Source organism: Hemitrygon akajei, chromosome 3 (genome assembly GCF_048418815.1).
Source record: "Hemitrygon akajei chromosome 3, sHemAka1.3, whole genome shotgun sequence".
Lineage (NCBI taxonomy): Eukaryota > Metazoa > Chordata > Chondrichthyes > Myliobatiformes > Dasyatidae > Hemitrygon > Hemitrygon akajei.
Window position 1 is genome coordinate 36,557,771 of NC_133126.1, and position 14,811 is coordinate 36,572,581.

Consider the following 14,811-nt stretch of genomic DNA (forward strand, 5'->3'; position numbering starts at 1 on the left):
AATCAATTTGAGAGTACATATGATGAACCTGAGAGAAATATGAATATTCTTTTTCTTGGGGGTGCAAAAAACACCACACGTCAAGAATACCACTTATATCTGCTTCTTAAGCTAAGGTGAGGATAACAGAGGATGTCTTTGAATAGAATGTATGCAAGGATTGTAATGGAATCTATATTAGTTGAAAGGTATAACTCCTCGAGTATGATTTTTATACTTGATTAGTCTGTGGAATAGCATTCACAATTTAGGTACCAATCCCCAGATGTTTGAAAGTGGATAATGCAAGATTGGCTCAGTGCTGAGATTCTAGGTTATTAATTAATTTATTTAAGTTTCACAGTAGCCATGGTGAGATTTCAACCTACATCTTCAGATCACAAGTCCAATTCTTTGGCCTGCTGGCCCAGTACCTTTACTAACTTTCAGTGCCTAGAGCAAAACCTCTGTTTTTCAGAATGCCAATTTCCAGTGCTGGAACCTGCACAGCTGGGTACCTTTCAGCAATTAATTAAAATCAAGAAAACCGCTTGCAACGTCTGTGCATCACACAATTAGGTTTATGGAAATGAAATTCAAATGCAAGTTGTAATCATTGCATATTACTTTAAGTAGTCAGATACCTTTGAACATTAATGTAGCAGATGCAGAGGACTCATGTTTGGAAAAAAAATCACTGCACGGGACTACATTGAATGGAATTGTTGCATTGTGCACAAAATATTATCATAGTGCATTGTGGCCCAATTCTTTACTACAGTAGCTAAAATCGGGCATAATTTACCCCTGAAAAGAGTTACTCTTTAACTAAATCCTCAAACTAATAAAGTCAAGACTAAGATTCAAGCACTCAATAAGAATTTCAATGTTAATTTCACAGGCACCCAATCACGAGTACTACAGAGCTGACAATTCTGTTTCCTACCCTTCATGAGTGAAAAAGTATCAGTTGGCTATTAAACACACTTTTTACATTTTATCTACATTTCTGACTGCAAAACTGTACAGCACAGGAACTGCCACCTAATGTCTCAGCTAACCATGATGCCAGTCCAAACTAAGCCCATCTGTTTGCATGAGATCTATATTCCTTTATTTCCTGCTTGCTTATATCTCTATCTAAATGCTTCTTAAATATTGCTGACAAATCTGCTTCTACTATTTACCATGGCAATATAGTCCAGCCACACACTGCATGAAAAAGAACATCTCCCTCTTATGTCAGGTTGTATATTGTATATATTCTCTGATTATAATGGAACTATTGAACTTTAAACCTATGTCCTCTCATATCTGATGTCTATTCCAGGAAAAAGACTAACTACCCAATAATTTTCCAAAATGTATTTTCAACAGTAAAGTCTAATCAACTGACATAAAGGTTGAAAGGTCTAATACTGGAGTGCATGCAATTAAGATGGTGGGAGTAGGGGAAAGTAACAGGCAAGTTTTTTGTTAGAGATGAGTGGCTGAAAATATATTTCAGGAGTGGTGGTGGTGGAGGAAGAGTCACTTAAAAGGCTGTTAGATAGGCACAGAATATGTACTTTATAGAGGGATATGGACCATGTGCAGGCAGGAAAGAATATCTTAATTAGGAGCCATTACCTGAATTAGTTTGGCACAAAATTGTTTTAAAAAATCTTTTCTTTTTTTTTTATGAACAATGCTTCCTTGATTCAACAACAAAAAAGCAACTATAGTAGCCGTTGTTCTTAATTTAACTCTGAGCACTTAATACAAAATAGTATTAATAAACATAATAAAATGAGTCTAAGATAAAGGTTTGAGAATTCTCTCCCATTCTCTCATTTCATTTTGGGCCTTGTGGCATGTCGCCAATGCTTTCTGGAAATCCAAATACATTACAAACAAGAGAAAATCTGTGGATGCTAGAAATCCAAGCAACACAAATAAAATGATGGAGGAATTCAGCAGGCCAGGCAGCATCTCTGGAAAACAGTCGACATTTTGGGCCGAAACCCTTCAGCAGGACTCCAAATAACTATCTCCTTTTATTCTTTCTTTTTATTTGTCCTGTTTGATACATTCTTCAGGAACTTTGTCAAACATGACTTCACTTTCATAAAACCACCATTGCCTCTACTTGATTGTCTTACAATTATTTTTAAAATATATCCTGATATTTCTTTCTTCATTTTGGATTTCCTTTGAAAAATATTGGGTGAACAGGCCTATAGTTTCCTATTATATCCTTTCTTGAATTGTGGTGTAACTTTTACAGACACTCAATCCTATGGGACAACACAAATTCAGGGAATTTTGGTAGCTTACAATCAATGTGACCATTATCTCTGCACTCATTTCCTTCGAGACTGCAGGAAGCTGACCAACAGATCTATAGGACTTGACTGCACTTTTTCCTCAATTTATCCAATACCTGTCCCCTGGGTCTTTAATTATAAGCTCAAAGGCCACTTTAGTATGTACCTGTTGTACCTAAGAGTAGCCACTAAGTGTGTGTTCATGGTCACCTGCTGCTGTAGCCCATCCACTTCAAGGTTTGATGTTTTGTATATTCAGAGATGTTCTTCTGCACACCAATGTTGTAATGTGTGGTTTTTGAGTTACCACACTTCCTGTGAGCTTGAACCAGTCTGGCCTTTCTCCTCTGGTCTCTCATTAACATGATTGGTTGATTAGAAGATATTAGCATTAACATGCAGGTGTACCTAATAAATTGGCCAGAGTGTATAATTGCCTTCAAGACAAATTTTTGCTGTTTTCTCCCCTTCTTTAATCCCTCATTACATCTTGAGCTGTTTGCGAGTTACTCTCACACTCTTCCTCTACAATTTGATCTTTAACTTCCAATGTTAACCACGGCAAAATAAGAAATTTGCATCAATCTATTGCAGAAGTTACCTTGGAAATTTCTTCCACCCTTATTTGAAGCAAGTTCTCCCAATGAAAGAGTAATTACTGTAGAAGAATTTACATATACATATACATTATATGTAGTCAAGTTCAATCCAATACAGTAATATTGCCAATTATGTTTGGCAGGCGAACTACCTTAATTATCTCTACTCGACTTGAAATTTATCATCAATACATGAAGAAAATTAACTGAGCAGATTTGAGTTCCCATCATAAAGCTACACTATCAACTTCTAACACAAGACCATAAGATACAGGTGCTGAATTAGGCCACTTGGCCCATCAAGTCTGCTCCACCATTCCATCATAGCTGATCTAATGTTCCTCTCAGCACCAATACCGTCTTCTCCCCATATCCCTTCATACCCTGACCAAACAAGAATACATAATGGATTAAATATACATAATGAACCTGTGGCAAAGAATTTCACAGATTCAGCGCTCTCTGGCTAAAGAAATTCATCTTCATCTAAGTTCTGAAAGGATGCCCCTCTATTTGAGGCTGTGTCCTCTGGACTTACCCTCTCACACTATAGGAAACATCCACTCTATCACCATTCAGTTGGGTTTGATGTTTCAATGAAGTCATCCCTCATTCTTCTGAATTCTGGTGAATACAGGCCCAGAGCCATCATTCATTCTTCATATGGCAAGCCATTCAATCCTGTAATCATTTTTGTGAAACCTCCTTTGAACCTTATCCAGTTTCAGGACATCTTTTCTAAGATAAAGGGCCCAAAGGTGCTCACCAGTGCCCCCTTGCTTTTATATTCTAGTCCTCTTGAAATGAATGTGAACATCGCATTTGCCTTCCTCACCACAGACTTAACCTTTTGGGAATCTTACACAGGACTCCCAAGTCCCTTTGCACCTCTGTATCTTCTCTCCATTTAGAAAATAGTCAACCCTTTCATTTCCTCTACCAAAGTGCATGACCGTACACTTCCTGACACTATATTCCATCTGCCATTTTTTGCCCATTCTCCTAATCCAAGTCCTTCTGTAGCCACTCTACTTCCTCAAAACTACCCCGCCACCTCTTTTCGTATCATCTACAAACTTTGCAACAAAGCCATCCGATTATTGTCCAAATCATTAACATATAACGTAAAAAGAATCAGTCCCAACACAGATCCCTGTGGAACGTTACTAGTAACTAGCAGCCAACCAGGAAAAAGCTCCCTTTATTCCCACTCTCTCTCCTGCCAATCAGCCACTGCTTTATCCATGCTTGAATCTTTCCTATAATATCATGGGCATGTAGTTTGTTAAGCAGCCTCATGTGTGGCACCATGTCAAAGGCCTTCCAAGTACACATCGGTTGATTCTCCCTTGTCTATCCTGCTTATTTCTTCAAAGCATTCCAAAAGATTTGTCAGGCAAGATTTTCCCTTGAGGAAACCTTGCTGACTACAGCCTATTTTATCATGTGCCTCGAAGCAGGAAAGATTCTAGCTTGGAAACAGCTCTATTTCCACCTTTCATATCTTTATCTTTCCCTTTCAGGGTCTTTTAAAGACCTTGACCTGGAGTTACACACAGGCTTTGGTTCTTTGCAGGAATAGGACCCGTTCTCAGGGTTCCACGACTGGCCGTTATTCAACATGCTAAGGGTTTGGCCTGAGAATCTCACCCGTGTTTGGAAGCCTAAGACCTTCGGGCTCTGGAGACGGGCGGATTGAGGGTCGGTGTCATGGCAGGAGACTCGTGTGTCGTTGGGGAGGCCGGAAAATCATTCGCTGTGGGCCCGAAGACCCGAGGTCTTTGTGATCTTCGGACACAGCTCGAAAAAAGCGACGAAACAAACTTTTAACATTGTAAACCAGTGGGTTGTTATGTCATGTCTCCCGCTCACTGCGAAAATGGGGGATACTTCCCTCTCCCTTGCCAGGGAGAAAAAGAACCTGTGGCTTATCGAATGTTGGATGAAATGCGATGCCTTTGGGGTAACTTTGGTCTGTGTCTTTGCTAATGCTTAGCACACGTTTGGGCTCGGTGACGGTACCAATGCACTATTTGATTGCTGGTGGGGGGATTGTTACTTGCTGCTGCTTACGCACGGGGGGAGCTGGGGAGGAACTTCAGGGTTCTCACGTTTAACTGTCGTTCATTCTTTGGGGCACTTCTGTTTTTGTGGATGTTTGCGAAGAAAAAGCACTTCAGGATGTATACTGTATATATTTTTGACATTAGACCATTGAACCTTTGAAATACCCTGAGACCTCATCCGTAATAATCAACTCCAACATTTTCCCAACTACTGAGGTCAGACTAACTGGCCTAGTTTCCTTCCTTCTACCCCTCTCCCTTCTTAACAAGTGGAGTAACATTTGCAACTTTCCAGTCTTCCAGAATCTAGTGATTCTTGAAAGATTTGCAGTTACCCCAAGAACCTTCTCTCTAGTTATGATAACTTCACATACTTAATGCCCCAATACCTGGAACTTACACCATACTGCTAGTGTCTTCCACAGTGATGACTGACGCAAAATATTTAATGCTTGTCTGCCATTTCATTGTCCCCCATTACTATGTCTCCAGAAACGTTTTCCAGTGATCCAATATTCACTCTCACCTCTCTTTTACACTTCGTATCTGAAAAATCTTTTGATACCCTCTTTAATATTACTGGCTAGCTCTCTTTTGTATTCAATCTTTACCTTCTTAATGACTTTTTAGTTGTCTCCTGTTGGATTTTAAAAAGTTTCCCAATTCTCTAACTTCCTACTAATTTTGGCACTATTATATGCCCTCTCCTTAATTTTTACGTAGGTCACTTCTCTTGTTAGCCATGGTTATCATCTTTTCTTCAGAATACTTCTTCCTCTTTGCGATGTATATATAGTGGCATGCAAAAGTTTGGGCACCCTGCATGGTCAGTACTTAGTAACACCCCCCTCTGGCAAGTATCACAGCTTGTAAACGCTTTCTGTAGCCAGCTGAGTCTTCAATTCTTGTTTGGGGGATTTTCACCCATTTTTCCTTGCAAAAGGATTCTAGTCCTGGGAGATTCTTGGACCTTCTTGCATACACTGCTCTTTTGAGGTCTATCCACAGATTTTGGATGATGTTTAGGTCAGGAGACTGTGAGGGCCATGGCAAAACCTTCAGCTTGCACCTCTTGAGGTAGCCCATTGTGGATTTTGAGGTGTGTTTAGGATCATTATCCTGTTGTAGAAGCCATCCTCTTTTCATCTTAAGCTTTTTTTTTATTACAGATACTGAGTTTTTTTTGCTGAATTTGCTGGTATTTAATTGAATTCATTCTTCCCTCTACCAGTGAAATGTTCCCTGTGCCACTGGCTATTACACAAGCCCAAAGCATGATCAATCCATCCCCGTGCTTAACAGTTGGAGAGGTGTTCTTTTCATGAAATTCTGCACCCTTTTTTCTCTAAACATACCTTTGCTCATTGTTGCCAAAAAGTTCTATTTTAACTTCATCAGTCCACAGGACTTGTTTCCAAAATGCATCAGGCTTGTTTAGATGTTCCTTTGAACTTTTTGAATAGAATTTTAAAAATCTGTGGATAGACCTCAAAAGAGCAGTGCATGCAAGGCAGTCCAAGAATCTCACAGAACTAGAAGCATGAAGAATGGGCAAAAGTCCCCTAAACAAGAATTGAAAGACTCTTAGCTGGCTACAAAAAGTAGTTACAATCTGTGATACTTGCCAGAGGGGGGTGTTACTAAGTACTGACCATGCAGGGTGCCCAAACTTTTGCTTCAGGCCCTTCTCCTTTTTTGTTATTTTGAAACTAAAAGATGGAAATAAAGAAGTAATCTTGCTTAAAATATTAAAGAAATGTGTCATCTTTAACTTTATGCCTTTTGGAAATCAGGTCATCTTTTACTCGCTTAGCTATTCACAGTAACAGAAACTTTGACCGGGGTGCCCAAACTTTTGCATGCCACTATAACCTGTGCCTTCCAAATAGCTTCTAGAAATTCCGGCCATTGCTGTTCTGTCATCATCCCTGCCAGTATTTTTCTCTGATCTATTCTGGCCAGCTCCCCTTTCATGCCTCCTGTAATTCCCTTTACTCTACTGGAACACAAAATGCTGGAGGAACTCGACAGCATCTACGGAAAAGAGTAGTCAACGTTTTAGGCTGAGACACTTCATGAGTCCAAAGCATCGACTGTACTCTTTTCCATAGATGCTGCCTGGCCTGCTGAGTTCCTCCAGCAATTTGTGTGTGTGTTGCTTGGATTTCTAGCATCTGCAGATTTTTGCTTGTTGTGATTCAACAACTCCACTGTAATACTTTTACATCTGACTTTAGCTTCTCCTCAAATTTCAGGGTGAATTTGGTAATATTATGATCACTTTCCCCGAAGGGTTCTTTCACTTTTAACTCTCTAACCAATTCTGGTTCATTGCACAACACCCAATCCTAGTGGGCTCAACCATGAGCTGCTCTAAAAAACCAGCTTGTAGGCACTCTAGAAATTGCCCTTCCTGGAACCCAGCACCAACCAGATTTTCCCCAAACTACGTGCATATTGAAGTCCCCCATTACTATTGTAACATTGTCCTTCTGGCATGCATTTCCTCTCATTTAAAAAAAAACCTGTATAGAAAGCTCAACCTCCAAGTGGACCACAATCCTATCATAGCTTGGAGACTTGCATAGCTCAGTGACCTGGAGAACCCCGTTGACTGGTGTCAGGGTTTTATGCTTTGACTCTTGGCAGGGTCACGCAAGTCAAAGGGTGGAGGACAGACTGAGTGGTCCACCAGTCCTCCAGGTTCCAGGCTTCTTCTGCATTTGTGATAGTATTCCTGTCTCTCCACCCAGGACTTGCATGTCTGACTGTAATGAAAACCAAATGGAAGCTACTGACAATGAAGGAAGCCCGGAACACCACCAGAGATGGAGGACTTTCACTGCTGCCCTAAACATCAGAGGCATAAATGGGCAGTAAATAAATATAGAAAAATTTTAAGCCACAAAAATTGTTTATTTTGAATAATCATGAAACCAAAGGATAAATTCTAATTTTAGTTAATGCAATTTTTCAGAAAAATAAAACATGCTCTTACATTGCTCAAAAAAATAAGCACTCCGATTTCATAGATTCCAACTTCATTTTCTAATGTACTTTTTAAAATAAAAAGATCACCAATTTGCCATGGGGTATAACATTTATTCAAGCTTAGAGGAAGTTTCTGAAATATATATAAACAAATATTTAATAAAACAGTTCTGCTTAAATAAACTAAGTACTGGCACAGAGATATTTGGTCAAGAAGGAAATATGCAAATAAAAATGTGAAAACTACATTACTTTTATCATTTACCAGAAAAGGCCACATTTTAAAGAAATGCTCCAGCCTACTTATGCAGACATTTATACTACTGCAATGATTTATGTACGGCAGTGGGCAATCAAACAGTGTTCTTACTTTCCCAGAAACCAAAGTAATTTCATCATCTTGTTTCTCACTGGAGACTTAATGATTGTGTTACAATAATATGCTCAAAATTTCATATGGAATACAACAAGCCTTCTATTACATCAGAAAATTAAATCAATTAATTTTACAAACTGTGCATGCCATATTTGTAAAATTATAACCAATATAAATGTCATACAGCACCTGATCTAAATAGAACACTGTGAAAGAATAATATGGCGTAAATGTTGACTTTTACACAGGAAAACACAAATGCATGCACATAACTTTGAGGTACAATCCTGTTCAATTAATTTCAGGATACATGATTTAATTTATATATACACACAAACATTGCTTTACAGATTGTCCTTCATATACCCATGATTGAAAACATCTTGTAATGTAGGTAAATTTCTGATCATAAACTTCCCAATGAATCAGTGGATTAAGGTGAATAAACGTTGATCAAATTTAGGGGAAATGTATAAAAATGTTTTTTTTAAAAAACACAAGTTTCAAGAAGAATATGGTCATTATGCAGAAATCCTTCACTCATATATATTGTAAACTCAAGTCATTTAGCAGCAGTCTTCCAATTCATGGTTTCTGTTTGAAGTGCTTACTTCAGAATTATATTATAATAAGTCACACAAAAGCCAGTTGTGTGCAAACTAACACTACTACTTGTATCAAATAGTTAACAATGCTAAATTATTCAAATTTAAACTTAGTATTATGAATTAAAAGTAATTCAATAAAAAGATCAGTTCAATCACAATAATAGAAATCTTAACAAGAATAGCTTACTTTGTTTTTCATCAGCAGTCATGTCACTCATTAGGTTTTCAGCAATTTTTCCAGACTATCAAACAACACAAACCAGACATTTTACTGAATGGGTAATTATTTTTAAACTGAATATAAACAGGATTAGTTTAATCCACATAATTCAGCAAAAAAATTAAGCTTACAACTTTATTACTTCTGATACAATATAAACTTGATAAAAAATAACCATCTTACATAAATTTCACATCTAGACATACTAGATCTAAAAATCTTCATTTGCACCAGTTCAATCTTAAACCTAAAAAAAATCTCAGGTTCACATCATTCTGTTTTATGCTCACTTTTTTTTTTGCTAATGAAGACCAGTCACTGTCACCCTCGCCACATTTCCATGAAACCAAAATACTTTCACACCCTTCAATGTAGTACATGATCATAACAGTAAGCCTACAATGCACTTAGTTGCTAACAAAGTTCATCACTGGAGCAAAAAGTGATGATTAAAAAGTCTATCACTTACTTTTCAACCGGTACACCAAAAAGTTGCAACACAATTGTAATAGACAAATTGCAGCAAATTTCATTCATTTCATACTACAAAAATAACCATAGTACTCATTCCAATATTATTTAAGAGGTATCTGAATACAGGAATATGTGTGCTTTTTCATTAGGTTTGGTGATTTTCTTTTGTGTATTTTGTACATACTCTTCTGCAGTCCGTCAAAGCAAGTTTAATCTTTGTCCTTCTCCCCCAAGGAGCACGAAAATTATCCTCAACTTAAATCTGTTTCGGTTGCAAATATCACAGCATGCACTGAAGTGGTTAAATCAGCCGAGAGCTTCTCAGGAAATGAATGAGCACTTTGTAGACAAAGATATACTGAGCAATTGTTTGCACCATTAACATCCGTTGCTGTCTCAGCAGGTTCAACACAATAGTAATATCTAGAATCTGTGAAGTAAAAAGTTTGTAAGTTTTAAATTAATCACATTATTTAAATTATAAAAGCAAGCAGCATGACATCACATGAAAGAAAATATAAACGTTAATGGCTATTTATTTTAATATTCATTCATAGACATATTGTTAGATACCAGCATTTATTATACACTATTTTTTCCTGAAACAAATTGAGCTTCAACTACATTGGCTAGCAGAGTGATAAAACTATATGAGGGCTAAAGTCATAAAAAAAATTGAGAAATTGTTTCACTGATTTGCCTGAAGTAGAATCCTGATTAGGATAAAGAAACAATAGCACAGAAAGTAACATGCAAAGGAGAATATGGGGAGGGGGAAAAACAAAAAGGAAAACTAACTGCAAATTTTATTCCTTGTTTAATTTATTTATATTTGGGGATATGGTGCAATTGAAGACAAATATAATCCAATATTATCAAGAACACGATACTAGGTAAATGCCAATTGAGAGTGAAGAATGAGTGCAAAATATCCATTGTTACCATCAGACTTTAAAGTGAATATTACAAGATACAGATAGACAAATCCACAGAAACAGGGATATAAAGTAAATATGCAAATAAATTGTAGGCAAGTTGGACATAGTTTTCCCAAAACTATCTAGGTTCAGAAATTATGCCTTTAAATTTAGAAAATAGCACTTAATAGAAAAAACTACCTGTAGACTTGTCAGTCTGAATAATTTGAGAGAAGATTACTAAAATTTACTGAAGATAAGAGACAAGGAAAAAAGGATAATCTTACCGCATTGTGTTCTAAGCAGCCAATCATAATTTCTGATAAAATTACAACACCAGTCCTTCCAACACCTGCATTACAGTGTACAAGTACAGGTGCATCAGGACTTTTAATGTCTGTAGTACTATTAGTATGACGACGCACCGACTCAATTTCATCCAAATAAGCTGCAAAGGTAAGTGAAAAATTAACTAAGTTAACATTCAACAGCAAGAAGCTAATTTAAAAAAAAATTAAAATAAACAAATGTAATCAGAATTACATAATACTTACATCGGAATCCCTTGATATCCTCTGGGCAGCCATTTTCTGGCCAGTCTGTATACTGTAAGTGCCACACTGTCCGTTCTTGACCATTCAATAGATGTTTAATTTTTAATCCTGTGGTGGCATAACAGCCAGAGTCTGTTCGAAAGCGTGTAGTTATTTTGAATCTTCCATATGTAACAGAGTTATTCCTAGAACCTAATCGAGGCCAATACCGAAAACTCTTTTCTCTTCCTCCCTCCTATAAAAAGTTTATATGAAAATTTTGATCAATTGCAGAGACGACTTGGAAGGAACACTACTCAACTATTTTACAAACCATCGATGTATTAACTAGTACATTAAACAAGGAAGCGGCCAATTGTTAGAAGAATATGAAAAAGAAAATTCTTTCAAATCTCAGTTGATGCAGATACTCTTTGTTTGCATATTCATTTAAGGGATGCGGGAATTGCAGGCTGAGCCAGCATTTGATTAGCTATCCCCAGTTGCCCTTTGAGGTGGTCTTGCTGATGTTGCATCAATGTCCCACAATGCTGTTATGAACAGAGTTCCAAGATTTTAGCCCAGTGATGATGAATGAACAGAAATATATTCACAAGTCAGGATCACAAACAAGAGAAAATCTGCAGATGCTGGAAATGCAAGCAACACACACAGAAAATCCTGGAACTCAGCAGGCCAGGCAGCATCTATGGAAAAGAGTACAGCTGACATTTCAGGCTGAGACCCTTCTGCAGGACTTTTATAAGTCAGGATGGCATGTTACTTGAAGGGGTACTTACAGGCGGTGTCGGCATGATTTAGCTGCTTCTGTCCTTCTAGTCGAGAGAAATCTTGGGTTTCAAAGGTGCTGCCAGTTTTGACAAGTTGCTACAGTGCAACCTCTAGATAATACAAAATGCTGCTAACGTGCACTGGTAAGTGGTTGTGGATGACATACCTTATCAAATTTGCTCTGTCCTGTATCAAGGCAAGCTTTTTGAATATTGTTGAAGCTGCACTCATTCAGGCAAGTGGATAGTATTCCCTCGCACTCCTGACCTGAGCATCATAAATGGGGGCTTAGCAGGCACGTTATTCTGTATGTGGCATTGCCAATACAGTTTGTGCTCAATGACAATCCTCCACGGCATTGACTGTGGTGGATTCAATGATGACAATGCCATTGAATATCAGGAGGTGACAGCTGGATTTTCTTTTGTTGGATATTGTAATTGCCTGGCACTTGTGATGCTAATGTTACTTGCCACCTATCGGTCCAGGCCTAAATATTGTCCAGGTCCAGCTGCATTTTGTTGTGGATTGCTTTATTATCTGAGTCATTGCAAATTGAGCTGAACATTATGCAAATACCTCTAATTGTGACTTTACAATTTAAGGAAAATGGAGATAGATGGCCTGAGAACATTACCCTGAGGAACTCCTGCAGAGATGTTGTGGCTCAGGTGATTGATTTCCAACCACTACAACCATCTTCTTCTGTGTTCAGTACGATTCCAACCAGAGGGTTAACCCCAATTCCCAATGACTCTAGCTTAGCTAGGGCTCCATGATGCTACTCTATCAAATGGTTCCTTGATGTCAAGGGCAGTTACTCTCATTTTATCGCTGAAGTTCAGCTCTTCTGTCAATATTTGGAATAAAACTCATGAAGTCAGGAACTGAGCAACCTTGGCAGAACCCAAAATGAGCTTCTACATTCAGTTCGTTGTTAAGCAAGTGCTGCGTGATAGCACTATTGATATTCCTTCCTTCACTTTGATAGTCAAAAATAGACTAATGGGGTAGTAATTGGCCAGGTTGGATTTGTCCAGCTTCTTGTGAATAGGACATAACTGGGCTATTTTCTACATTGTTGGGTAGATACCAATGTTGTAGCTGTACTGGAACAGCATTGGCAAAAAGCACAACAAGTTCTGAAGAATAGTCTACAGTACTATTGCTGAAATGTTGTCAGAGCTGATTGCTTTGCAGTATCCAATGCCTATAACTTTTGGGAGCGAATCAAATTGGGCTGAAGATTGGTATCTATCATGCTAGAACCCACTGGAGGAAGCAGAGATGGATCATCCAATCGCCACTTCTGGTTGCAGATTCTTTACTTTAATATTTTTAAAACATTTTACATATAAATCAACAGAAGAATACAAAAGCATATTTCAGGGCCAAAATCCAAGAGCATTAATACAAGTACTGATGGATGTAAAGTACAGGAAGCATATCAAAGCTACCAAATCTGACAGAACACAGAAACGTCGTTCCAGTTAGAATCTACTAGGATCTGCAGTTCCTTTACTGTTTACTTGTGTGTTGCCTATTAGATGTAATTGAAAATAAAAGGAATCAAATACCTCTTCCATGGTAACCATGGCAATGATGGCAACACCTTGCTCCCACACCATTTGCCAAAAATCAAGACAAGTTGTTTGGAGTGGTCCTTGTGTTGCAATGTAATTCCATTCCTTCCCTCCAACTATAACCTGTAATAGGTAATGTGACATATTTAACAAAGAAAAGGTAGTCTGAAAAGGTAAAAAGTTTGATAAAGCTTTTAGACTCAGTACCCAAATTCAACAGAATTTACAGAAATAACAGTAGAGTCTTTCCAAAATCCTAAAATTACAAGAGAAACACCATACACATAAAAAGATATTACAGCTACCTTTATATGTGATGCATTAATGTAACCAGTGTTGTTCTCCTTTGTAGGCACCAGCTCCACCCTAGTATCATCATAGGGAATAACATCTGGGAATCTATTTCTTTCTGCATTTTCAGGCAGCATTGCAACTGTGCACTCTGTGCTCAGACTTTTCTTTGGAACTCTTTCATATTCTGTAAACACCATTTTTTGTTCCAGTCGCTGCTCCAAAATTTTGCACTAACAAGTAAAAGTGATATTAAATGTCAATACAGTAAGCAGATTATGAAAATGCATTTCTGCATTAAAACTCCTTACCCAAAGTTTTACAAAATGTTTTCAATAAAGGATCTAGTGCTTTCCCGGCATATGTGACGAGTAAACGCTTCTCAGGCTTCCTTCCAGGTACAGGCATCGATTTCAACTAACATTTCGATGACAGACACTGCTAACTTCATTAGGGATGATGCTTATTTATTTATACCCCCTATTGTTCGTCCCTCCTGACTGGTTAGTCCTCAAACAATCAGGTTTCCGCTGTCCCAGCTTGTTTACAATTGAATTCCAGTTCTTACTTAGAGAGAGGCCTTCATCTTCGTTAGAATTCTTTTTCTCTAGTTTTATTTCTATGGCTTTCTTCACCAGGCAGTCTCAAAAGCTACTGGCATGGCTCAGTAGTTTTGTGCTGAGGTCAATCCTATAGCCATTGTGAATGCAATGTCCTACTACCGCCGATTTCTCTAGGTAACCCAAATTGAATCACGTCTTATGCACCTTGATGTGGGTTTCCACCATGCATCATCTGTCCATTATACACTACTACACAAACTACTGTGCCGCACCAATGACTTTTGGGTCTGCCTTGTGAAGGAAGCCATTGAAATAAAACTAGAGAAAGTGAATTTTAACAAAGATGAAGGCCTCACTCCAAGGAAGAACTTAGTCACTGTAATGTCGGTTAAAATTGATATCTGTACCCGGCTGGAAGCCCAAGAAGAGTTTATTAATATTTTTAATAATTTTCTTCAACAACATTATAATAGCTTATGAATGTATTTCAGTTTAGTTTGTTTTATTGACAAA

At 37.8% G+C, this 14,811-nt stretch overlaps 1 protein-coding gene across 3 annotated transcripts in view; it reads right to left on the minus strand.

Annotated features, from left to right (window-relative positions):
* Positions 1-8,031: 8,031 nt before the first annotated feature.
* Positions 8,032-14,811, minus strand: part of ptpn21 (protein tyrosine phosphatase non-receptor type 21) — a 61,990-nt gene continuing 55,210 nt past the window's right edge. For all 3 annotated transcript variants that reach the window (XM_073039578.1, XM_073039580.1, XM_073039579.1), the window contains exons 15-19: positions 13,750-13,968; positions 13,439-13,567; positions 11,091-11,325; positions 10,824-10,984; positions 8,032-10,049 (exon numbers count right to left, since the gene is read on the minus strand). In XM_073039578.1, coding sequence (XP_072895679.1) covers positions 9,921-10,049; positions 10,824-10,984; positions 11,091-11,325; positions 13,439-13,567; positions 13,750-13,968 — 873 coding nt within the window. In that variant the 3' untranslated portion in view covers positions 8,032-9,920. The remainder of the gene's footprint in view (positions 10,050-10,823; positions 10,985-11,090; positions 11,326-13,438; positions 13,568-13,749; positions 13,969-14,811) is intronic.